This window comes from Nannospalax galili, unplaced genomic scaffold, assembly GCF_000622305.1.
Source record: "Nannospalax galili isolate Female #2095 unplaced genomic scaffold, S.galili_v1.0 scaffold330, whole genome shotgun sequence".
In the NCBI taxonomy this organism is placed as follows: domain Eukaryota; kingdom Metazoa; phylum Chordata; class Mammalia; order Rodentia; family Spalacidae; genus Nannospalax; species Nannospalax galili.
The window spans coordinates 3,014,098-3,033,514 of record NW_008329640.1 but is presented as its reverse complement, the minus strand read 5'-3'; the positions used below and the strand labels follow the sequence as shown (position 1 = coordinate 3,033,514).

Genomic DNA, 19,417 nt, shown 5'->3' with positions numbered 1-19,417 from the left:
TGGCTTACTCAGCTACCTTTCTTATATAGCCCTGTCTAAGGATGGTACCACCCACAATGAGCTGGGCCCTCCTACATCAATCAATCATCAGTTAAGATTTCTCACATACTTGGCCACAGGTCAATCTGATGGAGGCAATTCTTCACTCAAGTTTCCCACTTCCCAAGTGGTACTAGGTTGTGTCCAGTTGATAATAAAAATGAACGAGGGTAACAACTGAAGCAGGTTCTTGCTTCTAGTCCTGGGAAGGGCGCCAATGACCATCAAAACCCCTTGATGGCTTTGGTCTCAGCAGGCCTTACACACTGAAGTTGGATAGTCAAGCCTAGAGAGGTGATGCCTCTTATTTGTCTCTTTTATTGCAAAGATCATTCTGTTGATAACCTTAGGGACACACCCTTTAATTAGGGCCAGAGTCCTTCATGTCAGACTACTTAGCTGAGAACTGAATTGTTGCAAACAGGCACAACATATTCATTAGTTGACAAGTCCACCCTTACACTGCAGGCACATTGGCAGAGTTCTGTGGTAGACTATCCTGCTAGGTGACTCTCCTCCACACTCTTGAGCTCCCCCAGAGCAGGCCTCTCCAAGTCACCCTCTTCAGGCTTCCTCGACAGCTGCCAGCAAAGGCATTCATAGGTCCCTGGCTTGCCTTGCACTGGTAGCAACCAACACTTGTGAGGCTCAGGACCTCCAGAAACATATCTGTAGACTTAGCCTTGGAGCCCTGGCAACTGAGCCAGGTACCCACGGGAAAGGCAGTGACACAAGTTTGTGCCTGGTGCCCAAGGCAAGTTTCAGACCAGAGCTGCCGGAGATATGCCAGGCCTGGAGAGAAGAATTCAACGGGAGGGAGATATGAGCTCAGCCTTGGCATAGGGTGGAGCTTTAGCAAACAGACAGGAATAGCATTTTGATTGACTTATTTAATTTTGACTTTAAAAATTTTATTGCATTTTCTTGTGTGTGTATGTGTGTACACATGCATGCTACAACACGTGTGGAGGTCAGAGGACAACTTTCAGGGGTAAGGATCAAACTCAGGTCCTTAGGCTTGGTAGCACGCACGTTCACCACCCCAGCAACTTCCCAGCCCTAATTTTTATTTTTTGAGACAGGTTCTCTGTACGTATCCCAGGCTGGCCTTTAACCCTCATCTGTCCTTGTGCCCCAGCATTCCAAGTGTTGGGATTACATGTGTGTGTCTCTATGCCAGGCAGAAATAGTATGTTAGTCAAGGAAAGAACAAGAATGGAATAGGATGGCAGGAGAGAATGTGGTGTCAGGTCTGCAGCAGGTCTCCAGGAACCCAGCAAGTTGCATAATCCCAATGGACCTCATTTCCTCATTTTTTTGGGTTGCTCCTATCAACACAAAGATTGTTGGGCCTTAATGTAAAGGAATCTCGCATGTGATAGATGCTCAATAAGTAGCGATTGCAAAATGATCACTGCAGGTGAACAGTGCTGTCTGAGGAGCAAGGACTGTGCCTACTTTGCTGGCCTCAGTCCAAGACCAACCTTCAGTTTTGTACTTGTAGGTGGTAGTCAGCAAATCAGCCAGCTCTCTACCTGCCTCTGGCACCCTGCCCAGACACCCAGAATAGAGAGAGCCCTTCCTAGGGCACATCCTGGGAAATACCTGCCAAACGCTCTGCAGCTCTCCCAGCCTGTACCAGGCCTCACCCCTCTTTATAACCATACAGGCCAGGCGAGAAGCTATATAGAAGAATCCAGACCTTTGATTGTCAACCCCACCTGAGCCAGGACCCTTCATCTCACCTGGCCAAAACTCAGCCTCCACTCTCCACACAACTTGTCCTCCACATCTGTGTCAGGTGAGCTTCTCAACCCCCTCTGCTCATGCCACCACCCAGTTGGCACCCACTGCACTAGGCTTGGCTGCAGAGGAGTAGCCTATGCCCAGGTCACACCCAGACCAGTTTTATAAAGCTGTCTGGGAGAGAGGACCTCCCTTTGTTCCATGGCCATCAGTTTCTAAAGCTCCTCAAAGGGCTGTGAATGTGCAAAGCAGGGAGGTACCCTGAAGTGGAAGAGGAATTGTGAGGTGGGGACCAGCACCCCACAGAGCAGTGTGCTCAGGAGTGGCTCCATCACTTGGGAGCTGGTTAGATAAGGCAGAGGTGCAGGCCCTACTGTGTTTTAAAACATGATCCCCAGGGATTCCCAGCACTGCCAAAGGCCAGGAACTTTGGGACCAGCTTTTACAAGACAGTGATGGTATTTTATATACATCACCTCAACTCTCACATTCATTTGACAAACAAGGAAACAAATTGCCTTTCATTTTTAAAAAGTCCTTATTGTATTAGCACGTATGGCGGAGGCTCTGTGCTAGAGACTTCCGCTGAAAACAGGCTAGAGACTGGGGAAGAGCTCAGAAGTCAGTGGAATGTGAATGTTAATGTCTTCACCTATCAGCTGTTTCTGGGCTGTGTTTCCTCCACCTCTCTGAGCTCCAGTTTCCTCTTCTTCAGAGCAGGGTTAGTAATTACATCGCACAGAGTTGTGGTTATGATTCAGTGAGCATCCCTAAGCCGAGTCCCAGCCATAGCATGAGGGAAAGAATGGCCACTATTGTGACAAACCCACCAAGTGGCAGGGAGGAAAAGAAGAAGGGCTTAACAGCAAAGTGGGACTAACTGTTCTTATACACAGTTGGGGGGTGGTGAACAGGCTGCTGGGTCCCCGCGGAGACAGCCTTTGGTCAGCCCAGGATTGGTAGCATGAAACTGGGCCCCAGATCGCGCTCTTTCCCAGCTAAAGAACTTTGTGGCCTGGCGAGGCAAACACCAGGCAGTCCTGGGGTCGTTTCGGCGCTGCAAGTGCCCTGCGCGCACACCGGTGGCCCCAGAGCTCCAGGGTGGACTCTGGGGAGATGGGCGCAGAGGGCGGCTGTGCCCCCTCCCGGCCGACCTGAGTACTGCAGCATCCGGGCGCTCGGTGCCTGTGGCAAGGTGGAAATACTTCTGTCTGAAAAATAGGCAAGGGGGCTCGGGGTCCTCAGAGTGCACCGTTGTCTCCTGTAATTTAATTGTCTCTCCCGTACGCGTTGCTAATTAACTCCTTTCTCCGAGAGCCGCCGCATTGTCTCCCCTGCTGCTGTGGATTAATTACGCCGTGGAGGCGAGGGAGTTCTCGGCCTCGTGCGCTCGGTGCTTGGGTCTCGCCGCCCCGCCTGGCCTCGCCTCCCATCCCCTTGCTCTTTGCGCCTGGGTCCTGACAGCAGTTCCTAGAGTCTTGGGCTAAAGGCAAGAATAGCTTCCTCTTGCTCGGGTGACCTCTGCAACTCCGATTCATCAAGGTCAAATTCAAGATGACTACCGGTCTTTCCAGCTCTGAAACAATGTACCCCACTGCTTTTCCTCCTAGGCTTTGTTCCTGCCGTCTGCCCGCGGTGCACAGCGCAACACGCTGAGTGGAAGGTTTGGGACTGGGCCGAGTGGCCCAGGCCACACAGCATATCCAGGGCACAGTTAGGATTTGAATTCAGCGCTCCATAAACTTGGCTTTCCGGGGTCACAGATTCATACACAGGTCTCCAGGGGTCCAGGGTTCGGTGTGGGGCAGCGGAGAAGGGTGGGCACTCATGTGTGGCGAAGCAGAGCCTGCTTGCCCATTTGGGAACCATCCTAATGACTCAGAAACACTAGGCACGCGGACTCAGAGCGGTGCTTTTTCCAGGGTACCACTGACTGGCTGGGGACCTCCATGCTGCCCACCATCCCTACCCAGCTGTCTGGCAGCTCTTCCTCGAGCCGCAGATCCTGGAGAAGTCACCAGGCGGCGCCCCTCGCAGCGCTTCTGCAGGGCCTCCTTCCCAGCAGAGTACGCATGCTTGGGATTCCACCCTCCCCAGCTAGTCCAAACCGCCTATTCCCGCAGCTGCTGGCCCACCCCTCGGTCTAGGCGTCTCAGTTCAAGAGGTTTAGCAGCAAATGCCGCCTGGAATTTGACATTTTAAAAATTTTAAAAGTTTAGGGAGAGATTAATGATGGGGATCACAGGCGTCACAAGCAGGCCAGTAAGGGGGCATTCGGGAACAGAGAGGCCGAGGATCAGACTGCCTCTTGTCCTGAAGACCACATAGCGCTGTGCCCAGCTCCCGTCCGCTGCACTGGGGTTCCATCCATCCTATCCGGGTTAGTGCCCGGTCCCTCCTGCAGAGCTTCGCGTCGTCACTGCCCTCAGACTTAGCCTGTGAATCACTCCACCAGCCACGGTTCCTCAGGAGGCCTCTTTCCCAGGATGATAGATGAGTCTATGTAGAGATGTCTCCCCTTGCATCTCACTCTCATGGAGACCCCCGTGGTCTCCCGGAGCTGGAACTATGCTAGTCCTCTGAAGGTGACTGGCCCCCTCCTGCATGGGTGCAGCCAGAAAGGGCTTGGGCCTTTTCTTAGCCAAGCTGCCTCCCCCAAAGCACCTTGGTCACGATCCCAGTCTGAGAAGACCAGCACGGCATGCTTTCACCTGCAGAGGCAAGGTGAGCAGCCGACTGAGGCTAGCTTCTGTCTCTGTACCACCAACGCCTGCCTGTTACATTCTAGTTGTTCACAACATACACGGAATGAATGAACTGATGAAAGGGAAAGCTTGACTCCTTGTTACTTTGCAGCAGGGAATTTGTTGAGTGTAATAGTCCGCAACACAGAGTTTGGTGTCTGGAAGGAAAGGAGAGACTTGAGCAGGCAGTATGGGCTTAAAGCTCAGCTCTGCCACTAACTAGCTGTGAGGCTTTGAACAAGTTATATATCCTCTGTGTGTGTGTGTGTGTGTGTGTGTGTGTGTGTGTGTGTGTGTGTGTCTGTTTCTCTCTCTCTCTCTGGATAATGGGGTTATAACTGAATTTGCTTCACCAGGTTGCTGTGGGGAATAAAAAAATTAATACATATAAAATGCATAAATGACAAGGGCCAATGTTGATCATTATTACTCCTACTAATAAAACTACTGCGTGAAAAGTAATGTCAGAGAGCTAAGTGTGGGACACATCACTTTAATCCAGGCACCCAGGAAGCAGAGTAAGGCAGATCTCTGTGAGATGAAGGCCAGACTGGTCTACATAGTGAGTATCAGGCCATCTAGGGCTGTAGGGAGACCATGTCTCAAAAAGGCATAAATAAATAAATAAGTAAAGAAATAAAGTCAGTTCCTAACACCATGGTAGGTATGGGGATAGAGCAAAGGCTCTCCCCTTTCCATTCCCACCTTCTGAGGCAGGAGACAAACCCATGGGAAGAGGCAATACCAGCAGCAGAGAGACCCTGGGGGACATGAGCATTTGGCAGACAGTTCTAGATGAGGCTGGATCTGCTGAAGAAAAGCCCTATGGAGGAATGAGATGTGGACAGGCTGGGAGGTACACAGGCTAAAGGAGGAACTAAGGGGGCCACCAGGTCATTGGGCACAGAGGGACACCAAGGTCACTGCCTTGCCAGACCGGGCAGGGGCAGTGGACATAAGGGGAGATCTGTCCCTATGCTTCAGGGTTCTGACACTTCTGACTTCACTCATGCTCCCATAAGCCATCTTGGTAGGAAGGTTTCCTTCCACTCTTTGCCAAGGCTATGCAGGAAGACAGGAGTGGTAGAAAGCTGCCCCGGGCCCCTCTTAGGGCACAAGGAGTCGAAGGATCTCTGATGTTCTCACCTAACTCTTCAGCAGCATTAGGCATATTTCTGCAGAAATGGTCTCCAACGTAGAGGACATTTAGACATCATTGGCACTTCCCTCACCCAAACAGGACAACACGAGCTGGAGTCAGGCAGAGTTTCATAAAAAGTGATCAGATTGCTGAGGCACGGTCCTTGGGAGAAGCACAGGATCCCTAACTGTGGCTGCAGGATACATCCCCATCCCTTATCACTCTGAAACTCTGACTTGCAGTTCCCAGAAATCACAGACACCTCTGTCTCACACATCCTTCACCTACCCCTACTTTTACCCCCAGCCCTGCTTGTCTGCCTCGTGTATTTCTTTGCATCCTGTGGGATCCACATGTTGCCTCCTTTGGGAAGCCTTCCAACCTACCAACGGTCAAGGGAGCTCGGTCCTCCAGGCTTCCGTAGCACCTTGTCCTCCCATCAGCCTGCTCTACTGCTGAATCACAACCGTCTACGATTTGTCCTCTTCCCAGTGAGCTCCCTGAGGTCTCATTCATCTTTGCTTTTCTGGTTCTTGGCATCATGCCTGGCACAGAGTCAGCATCACTGAATGTTTGAGGAATGAGTGGAGTAGCTGGGCCGGCACCATGCATAGTAAGAGGATGAAGGGTGGAAATAGAGGAGCAGCTGAGCTGCCTCCAGACACCGCCTGCCCTGCACAGCAGGTTCACAGGGCTGGGTAGGAGATCCAGGCTCTGCCTCCTCACTAAAATAGTTAAAGCCTTGCTCCCTGTCCATCCTTCCTTTCCTCCCCACGTGAGGGTGAATCTCAGGCTTCTCTGGAGTGTGCCTGGAGGCAGGGCAGGAGAGAGACAAGGTGAGCCCATCTCAATAGCAGTGAGGCCACTTGGAGGACACAGGGTACAAAGGAGCCAGGGCAAATGCACAGCTTGTGACAAGGATCCTGGAGGCCCGGGGGAAGGAGACTGGTTCCTGGGAGCTAAAGGTCAGCTTTTGCATAAGAAGGGACACGAGTTCAAGGTTCCTCAACGTTGCTCTCTTCCCAGTTTTGTGGACTTCTGGAGCTTAAATGAGGCTGTGCACACCCTGCTTGACCAAGCTCTAGGACATGGGGTCAAAACAGAGCACTCACTGTCTAGATGGAAATACTGAAGTGCTGGGGGAGAGGAACCAGGTGCCTCCCTCCAGCACTGAGTATAAAGGCCAGAGGATCTATGACTTCTTTCTGGCCACAGGCACGTGTCCTTACTCCGGCTTTGGGGGTTAATAGTTGTGCTGTAAGGTACAGCTTTCAGATGTCCCTCAAACTGTTCCTCCATACAAGGTGGCAGTGACTTGTTAACAGTGGCACTACGAACTGCCAACTGATGGACCAATGCTAAAGGTGAGTGCTCTGTGGCCCTGATCCCCAGAATCCTGACTTCCCTACCCCAGCATCCTTTGCCAGCCCATCCTTTGAGGTTACCCAAATCACTGTCTCAACCTACAGACCATCTTGGATTTCTCTCTGTAGTCCCTCTAATCATGCCTGGTGTCTGAGAAGTGACTCTGACCCTTCTCCTCTTTAACCCCACCCACCAACTCTACTCAGACCCTGGTGTGTTATCAGGTGCCTCAACCTCATTTCTCCCACTTCATCTACTCTCCAAAACTCTACTTTTTTGCAGTCTAGCCCTGATCCTGCCACTCCCCAACTCCAAACCTTCAATCGCTCCCTATTGCTCATCAAACTCACTGCAGATACCTCAGCTTGACATTCAAAGTCCTACTTGCTGAAATAGCAGCTCTCAGCTTCCACTCCCTCTCACTATGCTGTCCCCTGTGCTCCAAGGCTCCAAGCATGTTATCCTACCTAGAGACCCTCACTTCTCCCTCTCCAGCTGCTGAGCTCTCATCCACCCTCCCAGGTCTGCACAAATGGAAGCCCCACCCCATCCCGACAATTAGCCGAACTCTCTGCCTCTTCAGGCACTCCCAGGAGCCTCACCCAGTATAAAACTCCCCAGGATCCCAGTTTTCTAACCCTTCAGTGTGCAGAGCACAGTACTGGTCACACCAAGAGAGTAAGTGATGGGGAACAAGCATTCACTCAGTCAGTCATTGTTAAGCAGTGACTGTGTGCCTGACCCCGACTAGGCATCAAGGATAAAGGGATGAAAAGGGCAGACATGGTATCAGTCTATGGGGTGCAGACAGCCCATGCTCTCTAGAGTTTCCTGAGAATCTGCTCCCTTTGTCCATCCAGAACTGGCCTGCTGGTCTGGGATTTGATAGGTCACACCAAATCAACATTGGCCTGCATGCCTCATCAACCCAGACCTGCATATCTTTAGGATGCTTCAGAGGCCATGCCTATCACCTGTTAGGGTCCACACCCTGCAGAGCTCAGTTGGCCTCCTGGATGTCCCAGGGCTGGCAGCCTGAGAGGGCAGGGGACCCTGGCTGATCCTCAAGGCAGTCAGTTGGCTGAAATGGAGAAGCAGGGGGACTCTCCAGCTACTTCCCCACTGATTCTCTGCTCTTGAGAGGAGAAGGGAGAGGGGCGTTCCCAGATGAGATACTTCATCCCTGATCTTTGTGGTCCACAGACCCCAGTGCCCCTTAGCAGGGCTGAGAGTCACATATCTACCATCATGAAGTATGGCCCTGACCTGTCACAATTGACATAGGTGGGGCATTGAAGCAGAGTTCTGGATTAGCACAGGATCATCCAGTGAGCCAGGGGACCCTAGGGAGGAGCCAGGGGTGCATTTCTCGGGGAATCTAGCCATAGTTTCTTACCAGCCAGGCCAAAAGTAGTCTTAATCATTATAAATCAGTGTCAGTGCACACAATTCCTGCAGCCTGCTATTCACCATACAGACGTATCAAATCCAGTTGAAAACCACATTTTATTGATGTTCTTCATTGACAATAGAGGGCCATGTACACAAACACTACTCAAGTCCCATGCCCGGCAACTTCCCCATAGCCACTCCTCACTGACCAGTATTTGATGAACTGGCCCCCTGAAATTCTCCCTTTCCCCCCTTTTGGGATATCAGGCCCCATGGTGCTGATCCAGGACAAGGCAGGGCTGACTTTCAAGTTTGAGTTTCAAGGTCAAGAGAGCTCTAAGGCCTGAACTGTCCAACCCTCCCCACCTTGTCTCCTCCTGCTGCTTAAGTATGGCCAGAATCAGGAGTGAGGATGACCCCAATAGCTTTTCCACTGAAGAAACCTGGGTTCCCCTTCAGCCCTCTGTGCCACATCCTTTCCCTTCAAGTGGCCTGCTCCAGTAACCACCAAGATAGCAGAACGGCTATTTGTCAAAGCGTAGGAAGCAGCTGCCCTTGATGGTGGGCATCTGGATTGCCAGTGCCTGAGGGTCAGCCCATAGCTGTTTCTTGCTAAATATAGGCAGGATGAATGAATGGATGACTGAAACAACACTGGAGGGAGAAGTGTGAGCAGAGGCCATTACTACATTAGCTCTCTGGAGGGTGCCAAAGCAGGACATGGGTAAAAAGTCTCCCAAGCTCTGTTCAAGAATTCAGGGTGTTATGGAGCAATGGCTGGGGTCACTGTAGCCACACACTAGACACTGTAGGGCATGGGCTTCAGCCTTGCTGTCTATGGATGTTGGATCAGATTTGGGACCAAGTCAGGAGAGGGTTCTTTTAGTATCGCCACTCCTTCATATGCCCCAGGGGTCTGGTCCTCTGGGTCCCAGAACACATAACAATGCCTCCATCCAGAGCTAGTCAGAAGAGCAGGGATGGACTGGCAATTGTGCCCTCATATTCTGGTCATTCCCACCTCTAGCCTTCACTCCTCCAATCTCCTCTCTTAGGACTGAGCATGACCTTCAGGCTTTTCTCTCCCCACAATGCCCCCATCTGGCCTTTACACTGTTCCTCTCTCCCTATCCTCCAATGTTAGTTCCTTCCACCACTACTAACAGTAGTCTCTTGAGAGGCTGGGGTGGGTCTGAAGAGTTTGTATTATGATTCTGAGACTCCTTTCATGCCCACTATAATCTCTATGAAGGCAAGTAACTCGCAGGTGTCTCTGCAGATCTGGTACCTGGGCCCAGCAGTGGCAAAGGAGACATTGGATCCTGGAGTGGGAAGGAATCTCTAAGCTTCCCTAGAACAAACTAGTACAAAAAAATCTCTTGCACACATGGAAGATAACTGCCTAGGTTCTGTTAAAATCCTTTCAATGGTCAGCACTCACTACCTCTCCAGGTAATGTTCAGGCACTAGACAGCTTTGGCTGCAAGAACGCCTTTTATACAACACCTTAAGCAACCCATTTTCCCGTCTCCCCCCCCCTCCAATATGCACTCTTTCTCTGTGCTCATAACAACATTCTCACCTCCACCCCCTCTTACTCTCTCTCTCTCTCTCTCTCTCTCTCTCTCTCTCTCCCCCCCCATATGATTATACAAGATTATGTAGAAACACACCTCCCTTATTACTTACAGGTAACTCCTCTTTCTCTCTTTCTTCTCCTTCCTTTCCCAACATCTAGCAAAAGTCTGGAGGCTGAAGGCCAGAGGAATACCAGGGAAAAGAAGCATCCAGCTAACTCCTGGACTTGGCTAAGGTAGCTGGGGAGGGTGGGCAGGAAACAGCATTTAGAAACACTAGGCCATTGTTTGCTGTCTCCAGGGAATGGGCGTTGAACAGGGACTGAGTGGCAGGTGCCCATGCTTTCTCCTTCCCACTACTGACTCTTTGAGGAGGGGTAAGGATGCATCCCCACCCCTTTCCATTTTCACCCCCAATTGGCAGAGCTGACTTGGCTGCAACTCACACATGGTAAGTGTACATATTTACTAGCCTTCAGGTACTGGAGAGTCTCCTACCAGCATCCAGAATGCACTCCTCACTGCCAAGGTGAGGGGAAGAGCTCCAGCAAAAGCAGTGATGATATGAGACATAAGACAGGGTGGATGGGCCAGACAGAGGAGGAAAAGGGGTTCCCCAGGGAGAAACCTGAAGCCGAGGTGTCCTAACAGCAGTCACCTGGCTGGCCCGTGAGGAGCCTGACCCAGATGGCCGTTTTCCCTCCAGGGCAGGATGCTAGTATGTCCCCTCTGGTTTGAAGACCTGGGGTGGATGTGAGGCCCTTATCAGCAGAGGTTGTGGTGGGTCACAGGTGGAGACAAGGGTGCTGTGGTCTTAAGATCAGGAGGAACTGATTCACACAGAAATGGCTGGAGTGCCTGCCTGCTACTTGTCCTGCTGCTTTGAGCTCTCGCTCCCGACATTGAACATGGGGACCAGCAGGCCCAATAGCCACCTCTTTCCGAAGACTTCCTGTAAGTTTTTACGCCAGGGCCGGGCCCTCACTGCCATTCCCTTTCGAACCTGGTGGCGGGTCTGCCCCCGGAGGATCAACAGCAGCTGGTGGCAGCAGAAGCCAGCGCAGGCCAGGCCGACGGCAAACCAGAGGTAGAGCATGAGGATGACGAACATTTCAGAACCGAGGACAGCTCCTGCGGGGGAGGGGAAACACCAGACCACTTTACACCCAGGCCACGTACACAGGAGCGCTCTTTCCGCTGTGAGGGAGGGAGGGAGAGAGGGAGATTCATGAGCAGGAAGATGCTGTTTGTAGCAATCTCAGTACTGCGGCCAGGGAGAGGATGGCTGAGCTGAGTGCCCCAACTTTTCCTTAGTGCTGATGGCTGCTGAGGGGAGAGGGGGCTACTGGGGGCCTGGGGAGAGGGAGAGAAAGTTAAAGGAGTTCAGCAAAGAGAGCCCTCAGCGTTTCTGGCACAGCTTAGACTCTGCACATTTAGAGGCAGAACCCCCCACCCGCCCCTTATCTGGATTGGAAGCAGGAAACTTTACATAGGAGGAAAGGGGTGAGTTTAGGACCCAAAAGTAGAAGCTAGCATCTGGGCAGCTGTCTAGACTGCAGCCCCATCTCACTGTGAGACTGGGAGCACTGTCTGGGAGAACTTGGGACAGTGACAGCATGATGGAGAACAGGACCTAGTCATGGGACCAAGTCACGAGCTCAGCCTTAAGGGCATATAGCACAGGCTTAGAGAATAATACAGTCATTAATATTAACAGGAGAACGGAGGCACCAGAACATTCAGCTAGAGCTGTGCTGTCAGTCAGGAGAGCATGCTAAACTAAGGCTGGAGACCCCTCCCCCTATCAGTTTAGCCCCCTACTGTGAGACAACACCTTTCTATGCCCTCTAAACCAAGCACTTCCTATGACTGCTCTTAAATGTCCACTAAGAGATCCCACATTTCCTCAGCGTTCTTTTCTCTTTTTTTGGTGGGGAGGGAGAAGGATTGGTCTATGTTAGGTTTGAATCTCCCAGCTGTGTGGACTTGCACAGGTTTCTTAACCTCTCTGAGTTGCATGTTGCTTATCTGCAAAATGGCTATAACAATGTTTCATAGGCTTGCAAGATTCCAGGAAATGATGTTTGGTGTGGTCAGCATTGTAGTTCATACTCAGTGTTGAAGGTCAACGTCTCAGATTATGAGACTATATCTCTTCCTCCAGCACCTCTTTGCCCCAATCTACCTCTTCCCAGGCTCCAATTTCCAGACCTCTGAGAAATGGGCTTTTAACACCTGTCAGTCTGAGCAGTGGTGAACTCAGCAGCCAGGATGGATGTGGATCTGTTGCAGGTTTGCTCATTATCAGCCTCTTTCCTCAGCCCTTGGAGATTTGATAGCAAGATTTTTTTTTTTTTTTTTCTTTTTTGGTAAAGTTTGAGACGAACAGGCCCAGCTGCCTAGAGGATAGAAAGCTTGCTCCAGCTGGCATTTATAGCAGCCCTTCCACTGGCGTGGGGGCAGCAAAGGGACAGACTCACATGGGGCTGGGCCATTTCTGACCCACTTCTTTGTCAGTCCAGATTAGTTTGGGCAGCCACGTGCAGAATGGAGACTGCTGGGGCATGGTGCCCTCCTAGTTTGAGGAATACTTGGTAAGCTGGCCCTCGAGCTGGGATGTGAGAACCTCAGAGCTGTTAAGTTCAAGCCTGCCTTGCAACTCAGCCCCAGGAACAAGCTGGGCAGATGGAAGCAGTTTCCCACAGGCTTCTAAATCAAGGCGTGAGGCAAAGACCTTGCGGCCTTTTCCTGGCCCCATGCAGCAGCTACAAAAAACTATTCTGGGGATCTGCTTTCTTCCTTTCAAAGTGTTTGAAGTTACCTGGCCTGGCTGCTTCAGGTCCTCTTAACTAGGAAACAGCAGTTCCTCTTTCAGAAAATTTCTTAAAAAGCCCGAGAGATTACATCATCTCATCTCCTTTGTCCTTGCCCCCCGCCCCTGACCCAACCATCTATGACACATTTACCAGACCATGACCCAGCATCTTCTGTAATACATTCAAGGGGACAGGCAGTACCCCCCGCCCCACACACATCTAAAGAAGCCCATTCATCATGAAGCAGGGCTTGAAAGGCAGGGTGGTAGAATGGAAAGAGTATAAACCCAGAATTCAGGACTGTGTGGCTCAGGAGCAACTTAACCTGGCTGAGCCTTTGAATTCTGAGTCTTAAAAAAATGACATAATAACTGCCTCACAGATTTGTTATAAAGGAGGGATGAGACATGTCCATGGGAGTACAGAATAGTTGCTCAACAAATCCTAGTCCCCTTTCCCCCTATTGGACCTTCCAGTGGCATCTACCAACTGGTACTCATCCAAATGCCATGGTATGCACCAAATGGTGTCATCTCCATTTCTAGATAAGAATGAGGCTCAGAGAGGAGACATGAAGTCAAAAGAAAGGACAGTTTCTCAAACTTGATCAACCAACCCCTTCTCTAACCTTTGGCATTAGCTGGGGTTAGTGGCTAGCTGCACTTTACAAGAGTCCTCTCGCCTTTAGCTTTCAGAGCCCTACTCAGAGCCACCCCAGTTGCTGGTGGGAGGCCTTGATTCAGGGTTGATTCCTATTAAACAACCATCTTGGTACATTCTCCTGTCTACCTGTCCTCCTGAGCAAGTAAGAGGTTGTGCCCTGGGCTGTTTAGACTGGAAATTGGGGAACAAGTGTCTTGAAGGAGGAAACTGAACAAGGGAGTACATGGGGGGTTAGGGGTGGTGGCCAGGGAAGGATGTGAAGGGTCAGCAAAAGAGGAAGATGAGATGGGATAGGGGGATGAGAAGTCTTAGCCTCCTTTTCTTGGTGAGTGTGGTGAAGGATGGTGGGGTTTGTCCTAATGCCAGAATAGGTGTTTGGGCCTCAAGATGGGCACTGGCTGGCTCTTTTCTCCCATTAAATCAAAGCAAGAGGCTTCCTTTCTTTTCTATCTCCCAAACCTAGCACATATGGACAGGCCTCACGCCCAGACTTAAATCAAACCATTTCAAGATCCTCCTTCTGGAACCACCCATTTTTATGGTTGGTGAGACACTTGGAAAAGGATGTGTAATCAGGTTCTTTGGCTCTCCTCATCTCTCCACCTGCCTGTGCTCACACTCCACCCCCAGCCCGCCCACCTACCCTCCCCCACTCTGCTTATTTCAGTTCTGGCATCCTCTGATGCCAGCACCAAGATCCAGAAGGCCCCAGAGCTCTGAGTTCTGGGCCTAGCTGAGCCACCAGCCCTCCAGGCATTCCCCATGGCTGGTCTTCCCTGGGCCTCTGTGTTCCCACTGCCAAATGGCACAACAGTTCTATGCCTGGGAAGAACTGGGTTACAGTCACAACAAAGACTGGAATGAGAGCTTTCCCAGAGTGCAACACAATTTTTGCAAATGTCCAGCTCAGGTCAGTCCCGATGCATCAGGACAGTCGGGCTGTCAGTGGAAGGAGCTGTCTTGTTTCGACCCTGGAAGGTCAAGTCAATGTGTTTGGGAACATGGCCAACTAAGGAAGAGCACTGGACTGTGGTACATAGACTGGGTACAGACTAGAGACAGCTACCTAGGAACAGCAAGACACCGGGAATGTCATTTGGTCCCAGTTAAGTCTCAGTTTCCTCATCTGAGAAATGAACCTAACAACACCAGACACACACATTCGTGTGCACACTACCAATTGTAGAAATCAAAATGGTCACAGTCAAAGGCCAAGGTGAGAGGAGAATGGAAGGAAATGAAGGCCAGGTAGAATAGACCTGCCAAGGGGAGTCTCCTAGGGCCAGGTATCACAGAATGTTCCTTGAGGCATACTATTCAAAATGTAGTCCTCGCTGTGGTGCCCAGCTAAGCACCAGTGTGCAAATTCACATGTTGGCTTCAGCAGGTGACAGAGCCTTTCAGAGGGCCAGATATCACATCAGGTCCAAGTTCTGTGCATGGACATGGAGCCATTAAGCCCTTGCTCTGAGTCTCCTACAAACTACAGAAAAGCTTGGTGGGGTCAAACTTAGTGGGTGGGAGGTTAGAGCTTAGCCTGCTGCTGAACACAGTCTGAAGTCAAGTTTAGTCTTGCTGGGTTTATTTAGGAAGATCTCTGGAGGCATGTGTGAGCAGGACTGCGGTCTAGGTCACAGAAGGACTTAGCATGAGCTATGGGAGGGGTGTGCCTAGCCTGAGCAGAGCAGGGGTGTAATAGGTGAGGAAGGTGGGCTGTCAGATGAAATACAGCATGCCCAATTCATCTGAATTTCAGATAGATTACTATTCATTCTCTTAGTATGTCTCATGCAATATTGGGACATAATTATACTAAAAAAACCCTGATTATGGGGCAGTTTGATCTGAGTATTCTATGTTTTTATTTGCAAGGCTTAGGGTTGGGCTAGGAGGCCTTGTTTGTTGAACCTGCCTGCTAAGGCCCACTCACCGGAGAAGAACTGGCTGATTGACGTGGGCAGGAGCGTGAGGAAGGCCAAAGGGTGAGCGAAAGAAATAGAAAGGACAGCTGAGATGTAGGCCACGCCGGCCACCATGGAGTAGAGGCAGGCCAGCGAGGTATAGAGGCAGAACAGGACGAAGTTGCGCATGTTCCTGCTGCCGATGCAGTTACCAGTGAAGAAACAGTGATGGTCGTGCCTCAGTGTGACTCGAGCGCACACTCGGCAGAAGTGGGTGCTGGGTGGCGGGCACTGAGCTCTTCGGGATGTGGTCCCCTGGGAGGCACCCAGGTCATCCGGAGAGTTCTGGATGACCAGGATGTAATTGCCCAGGGCATTGGCTGAGAGAAACAGGAAGAGGGCCCCGTGAAGCAGGGCAGGAGAGAAGAGCTGAGTGGCAGCCGTGTCCTCACGCATGCTGGGCAGGAAGAGGAAGAGCTGGAGCACGAAGGTCACCAGGGAAATGCACAGGAAGTAGGCGGGGGCCACCACGTTGAGCAGCCGCAGGGCCAGCATCCTGGATTACATTCCTACAAGGAGAGAGGAAGCCTTACTGTGTTGTCTAGGGGGCATCCTGATACTCTTCTCCTGGGTAGTGGGAACAGAGGGCTGTGTGCAATCTATACCCCCAAACCTGCACCTTGGATTACTCTTCCCCCTTTCCCTAATTTAGGACCAAGCAGGTGAGAGACCCAGAGACCACAGTGGCCTGCCCATGGCTAGGCATGCCTTGGCTATGTGGTGCCCTGGAACCATCTGGTCAAGCACATGGAGGGAGAGGCTAGTTCACAGCCTACAGTGCTTGTATCTACAGTGAGGGGCCAGGTTTGGTGGGGGGTGGGGGCGGTGGCAGCTGAGGGATAGAGCTGTGCCCTTCATAATAGTGGACACAATTCACTTTTGGGATCTCTGGTTCAGACCACCCTAGGAGAAAGTGAAGGAGAGGGGTGGGGCAAGAGAACCAATTGACTACTGGAAGTCCTGATTCCCCCCTTCTCCTACCTCCATCTTGGGCAATATTCTATGACCTCACCAGTTACCCTGGGGCTGTCTGGGGATAGCTATACTGTGGACCATGATGTGGGTTTCCTTGTGTGAGACTACATGTTATCTGTGTTTGGGTATGTGTGTGTATAGCAAATCTTTTTGTTTATAAACCAATTAAAACAGTTGATACATTCACAGATGCTCATGTGGGGGTGTAGCTGGTATACCTGTACTAGTACTAGTCGGTCTTAATAAGCCTATTTTTCAGACGCTGGCTGCCCTGGCTATTTCTTTGTGAAGCTTTTTCCTTTGAGGCAACTAAATTAAAATCCTCCATTCACACCCGCCTTCCACTTTCCTGGCGGGAGAAAACCAAACAATCCCCAAGGCGCGGAAACCCTTTGGATTCCCAGAAGCCGGTTCTGGGTGGATGAGTGCATGTCTGGGAGCCTTTCCTAGGATTGACACCCCCACACGCCCTGAGCGCCGGTGGCATCCTCGCCCCACACCACCTCCTGCTTAGGTTCCTGCCCAACTTCACAAGCCTCCGGGATATTAGATCTGTGCGCCCGGGAGAACTTTCTAGTGGTCTAAGAAATAGGCCAGAAGGAGACACAAGAAAAGTTCTGGGAAGGCAGCTGCACCTAGGATGGATGGATTGCACCAGGCGTAGGTCCAAGCTGTCCTGATGAGACTGAGAGACTGGTCACCTTGGAATCCTCTTTGCAAATGACCGCGCCTCCCGGAGACTTGCGGCCTCGATGGGGAGCTCAGGCCTCTCTGTGCTGCTGGGGTGCAGCGGGGACACGCCTGGGGATGGTCTCTGGGGGCTCGGCACCACAGTCAGCCAAGTGCCCCCAGAGGCCGCGGGGCGCTGCCCACCCCAGAGAGCCCTAGGTCCGGGGCTCTAGCTTGGGAAGCAAGTGTCTTCCCTTCGCCAGTCGCCAGGGGAGCGCAGGAGCAGCCTCCAGATGCGCCGCGGCTCAGGGAAGGCGAAGGACAGGGGCTAGGGAAGTGAGGGGCGCGGGGCTGGCGGCCACAGCTGGGGCTCTGCGCCCGGGAGCCTCCCGCAGAGAGTGCCGGGAGGCGGTGGCGAACGCGGGGAGCTGTCCGATCAGCACCGCTGGCCGCCTCGCCTGGCTCAGAGCGCGGTACAGCGGAGACCTGCCGAGCCAGGCAGGGCGGGCAGCCACTGGCTTCTCCGCCTCTGCCTCCCGGACGCCCGGAAAGCCCCCGCGAGCAGCCACCGCGGCCGCAGCGCCGCAGAGGGGTGGGGAAACGAACTCACCGAGCTGGGATCGCGGACAAGAGGAGCCCCGGACGCCGGCTCTCGTCTTCTCTGAGGCTGCAAAGTTGTGGGCTCGGCCGGGTTGGCTCTCAGCCTCACGCTTCGCTTCGGGGGACTGGGCAGGTAGCGGGGGTGTGGGGAGGAGGGAGCGGGCAGCTGCCGCCTTCCCACTTGGGCGCCAGGGAGTGGGGGCCAGGAGGCGGCGGGGATGGCAGCTGGGCACCCCCCGGCTCCGCCACCCCTCCCTCCGCTCCTGGGGGCGGTGCTCTGGCCACCGGCTCAGCACTGTGGACTTGCCCCCCACACCCCCGCCCTCCTCCGCTCCCCTTGTGCAGGTTGGGGCACTCTGCCTGACTTCAACACTGGTTCCAACTGGGAGATGGGGATTCAGCCCTGATGTGGACGCTCCCGCCATCACTCCGCCCTCCCCTCCTCCCTTCTTCCTGGCTCTGACCCTCCCTGCTGTTGGCTAGGACTAAAGAAACCTGGGGGGGTGGGGGCGGTGAGAGCTCAGCTTACTAGGGCAACACCCATAAAGATCAGCGTCATCTCAGAAGGGCTATGGACTGAGGGGTGAGAGCCAGTCTGCCTGGATGTGGATACCGTTCACTATTTACTGGGTGATCCTATATTCCAGTGTTCTCTGGAGAAGGGAGGATTGAATGACAGTAGCTGTAGAGCCCTTATGAGAGCCTGCCTGGGGTGAGCACTGTCCGTGGCTTAGATCATCATTTTTAACTCTACAGATTGGGCCCTTCCTAAGAACCAGGCACTGTGCTAAGCCCAAGGCAGATAACTGTGTTAATCCTCCAGTATGATCTGAGAAGCCAAATGAGTCCCATTCTAGGGACAAGAAGGTTGAGACTCAGAGATGCTAAGTCACATGTCCAAGGTCATCCAGCAGGTGAGTGGAGGGGCCTGGATTTGAACCAGGTTCTGGCACAGACGCTCCTGTTCTCAGCCTCTACAGCCTCTGAAATCTGGGGGTAGCTTTAGTTTGGGGGAAGGGGAGGATAACTGGTTTATAGAGATGCAGAGCTGGAACCTGAAACTTATTCCTGAGCCTATCTCCTAGCCCTGACCTAAGTCCACTATTCTCAGATGGGTGCCACAAGATACCAAGAGGGTGGTGACACTAGTGTACGGCAAATGTGTGTTTGGGGGTGGGGGCAGGAGAGTCTTAGACCATGAAACATTGCAAGGACATTGGTGCCTTTGCTAGACTCAGTTTCTCAGGCTGTCGTTCCCCCCGCTCCCATCTCTGCTTGCTCCATTCCTGTGGGTCCAGGCAAACATGATAAATTCTTTCTTAACCAGTTGATTCAAACGAGCAATCCCTTGAAGTGAGGGCCATATGCTGATCGGCTCAGCCTCTATTTTTGAATCATCAGACACTGTTTTCTCTGTATTTTATCAGCATACATAAAAATAAAAAAGGGATCAGGGAACCTTTTCATGCTTTAAAAGGATCTTACATAGGAGAGGGAAAACAGCATGCCATGTGGTAGCCTCTGAGAATCCAGTAGTCCTGTGAGTTCCAGTGGCCCCAGGACAGACACAAAGAGGCACAAGTGGTCTTTTTCCCTCCAGAGCAGCTTTGAGTCATGAGCTGCCTGCCCCCTGCACAAGCTCTGCCTGCCTCTCACACAGGTTTTCCTTTGGGCCATATTGATTGAAGATCTCCATTCCTTAAATACCTTGAGAGTTGGGCGTATTTCT

At 52.1% G+C, this 19,417-nt stretch overlaps 2 protein-coding genes across 3 annotated transcripts in view; one reads left to right on the top strand and one right to left on the bottom strand.

Annotated features, from left to right (window-relative positions):
* Tmem63c (transmembrane protein 63C) overlaps positions 1–19,417 on the top strand; it is a 151,199-nt gene that overhangs the window by 8,962 nt on the left and 122,820 nt on the right. The window lies entirely within an intron of this gene.
* Positions 8,523–17,982, bottom strand: Zdhhc22 (zinc finger DHHC-type containing 22). 2 transcript variants are annotated; one of them, XM_008840027.1, is made up of 3 exons: positions 17,699–17,982; positions 15,414–15,953; positions 8,523–11,201 (listed from the first exon to the last, which is right to left on the bottom strand). In XM_008840027.1, exons 2-3 carry the CDS (start codon positions 15,937–15,939, stop codon positions 10,870–10,872), a joined length of 858 nt encoding a protein of 285 aa, XP_008838249.1. In that variant the 5' UTR covers positions 15,940–15,953; positions 17,699–17,982; the 3' UTR covers positions 8,523–10,869. The 2 variants fall into 2 exon arrangements, with proteins under 2 accessions (XP_008838249.1, XP_008838257.1); XM_008840035.1 differs by having other exon boundaries at positions 8,523–11,135; positions 17,699–17,980.

Coding starts and splice junctions, on each gene's coding strand:
- Zdhhc22 (XM_008840027.1), bottom strand. CDS start 15,939: ATGCTGGCCCTGCGGCTGCTCAACGTGGTGGCCCCCGCCTACTTCCTG. Junction 11,202..15,413: donor AATCAGCCAGTTCTTCTCCG/GTGAGTGGGCCT, acceptor CCTCCCTCACAG/CGGAAAGAGCGCTCCTGTGT.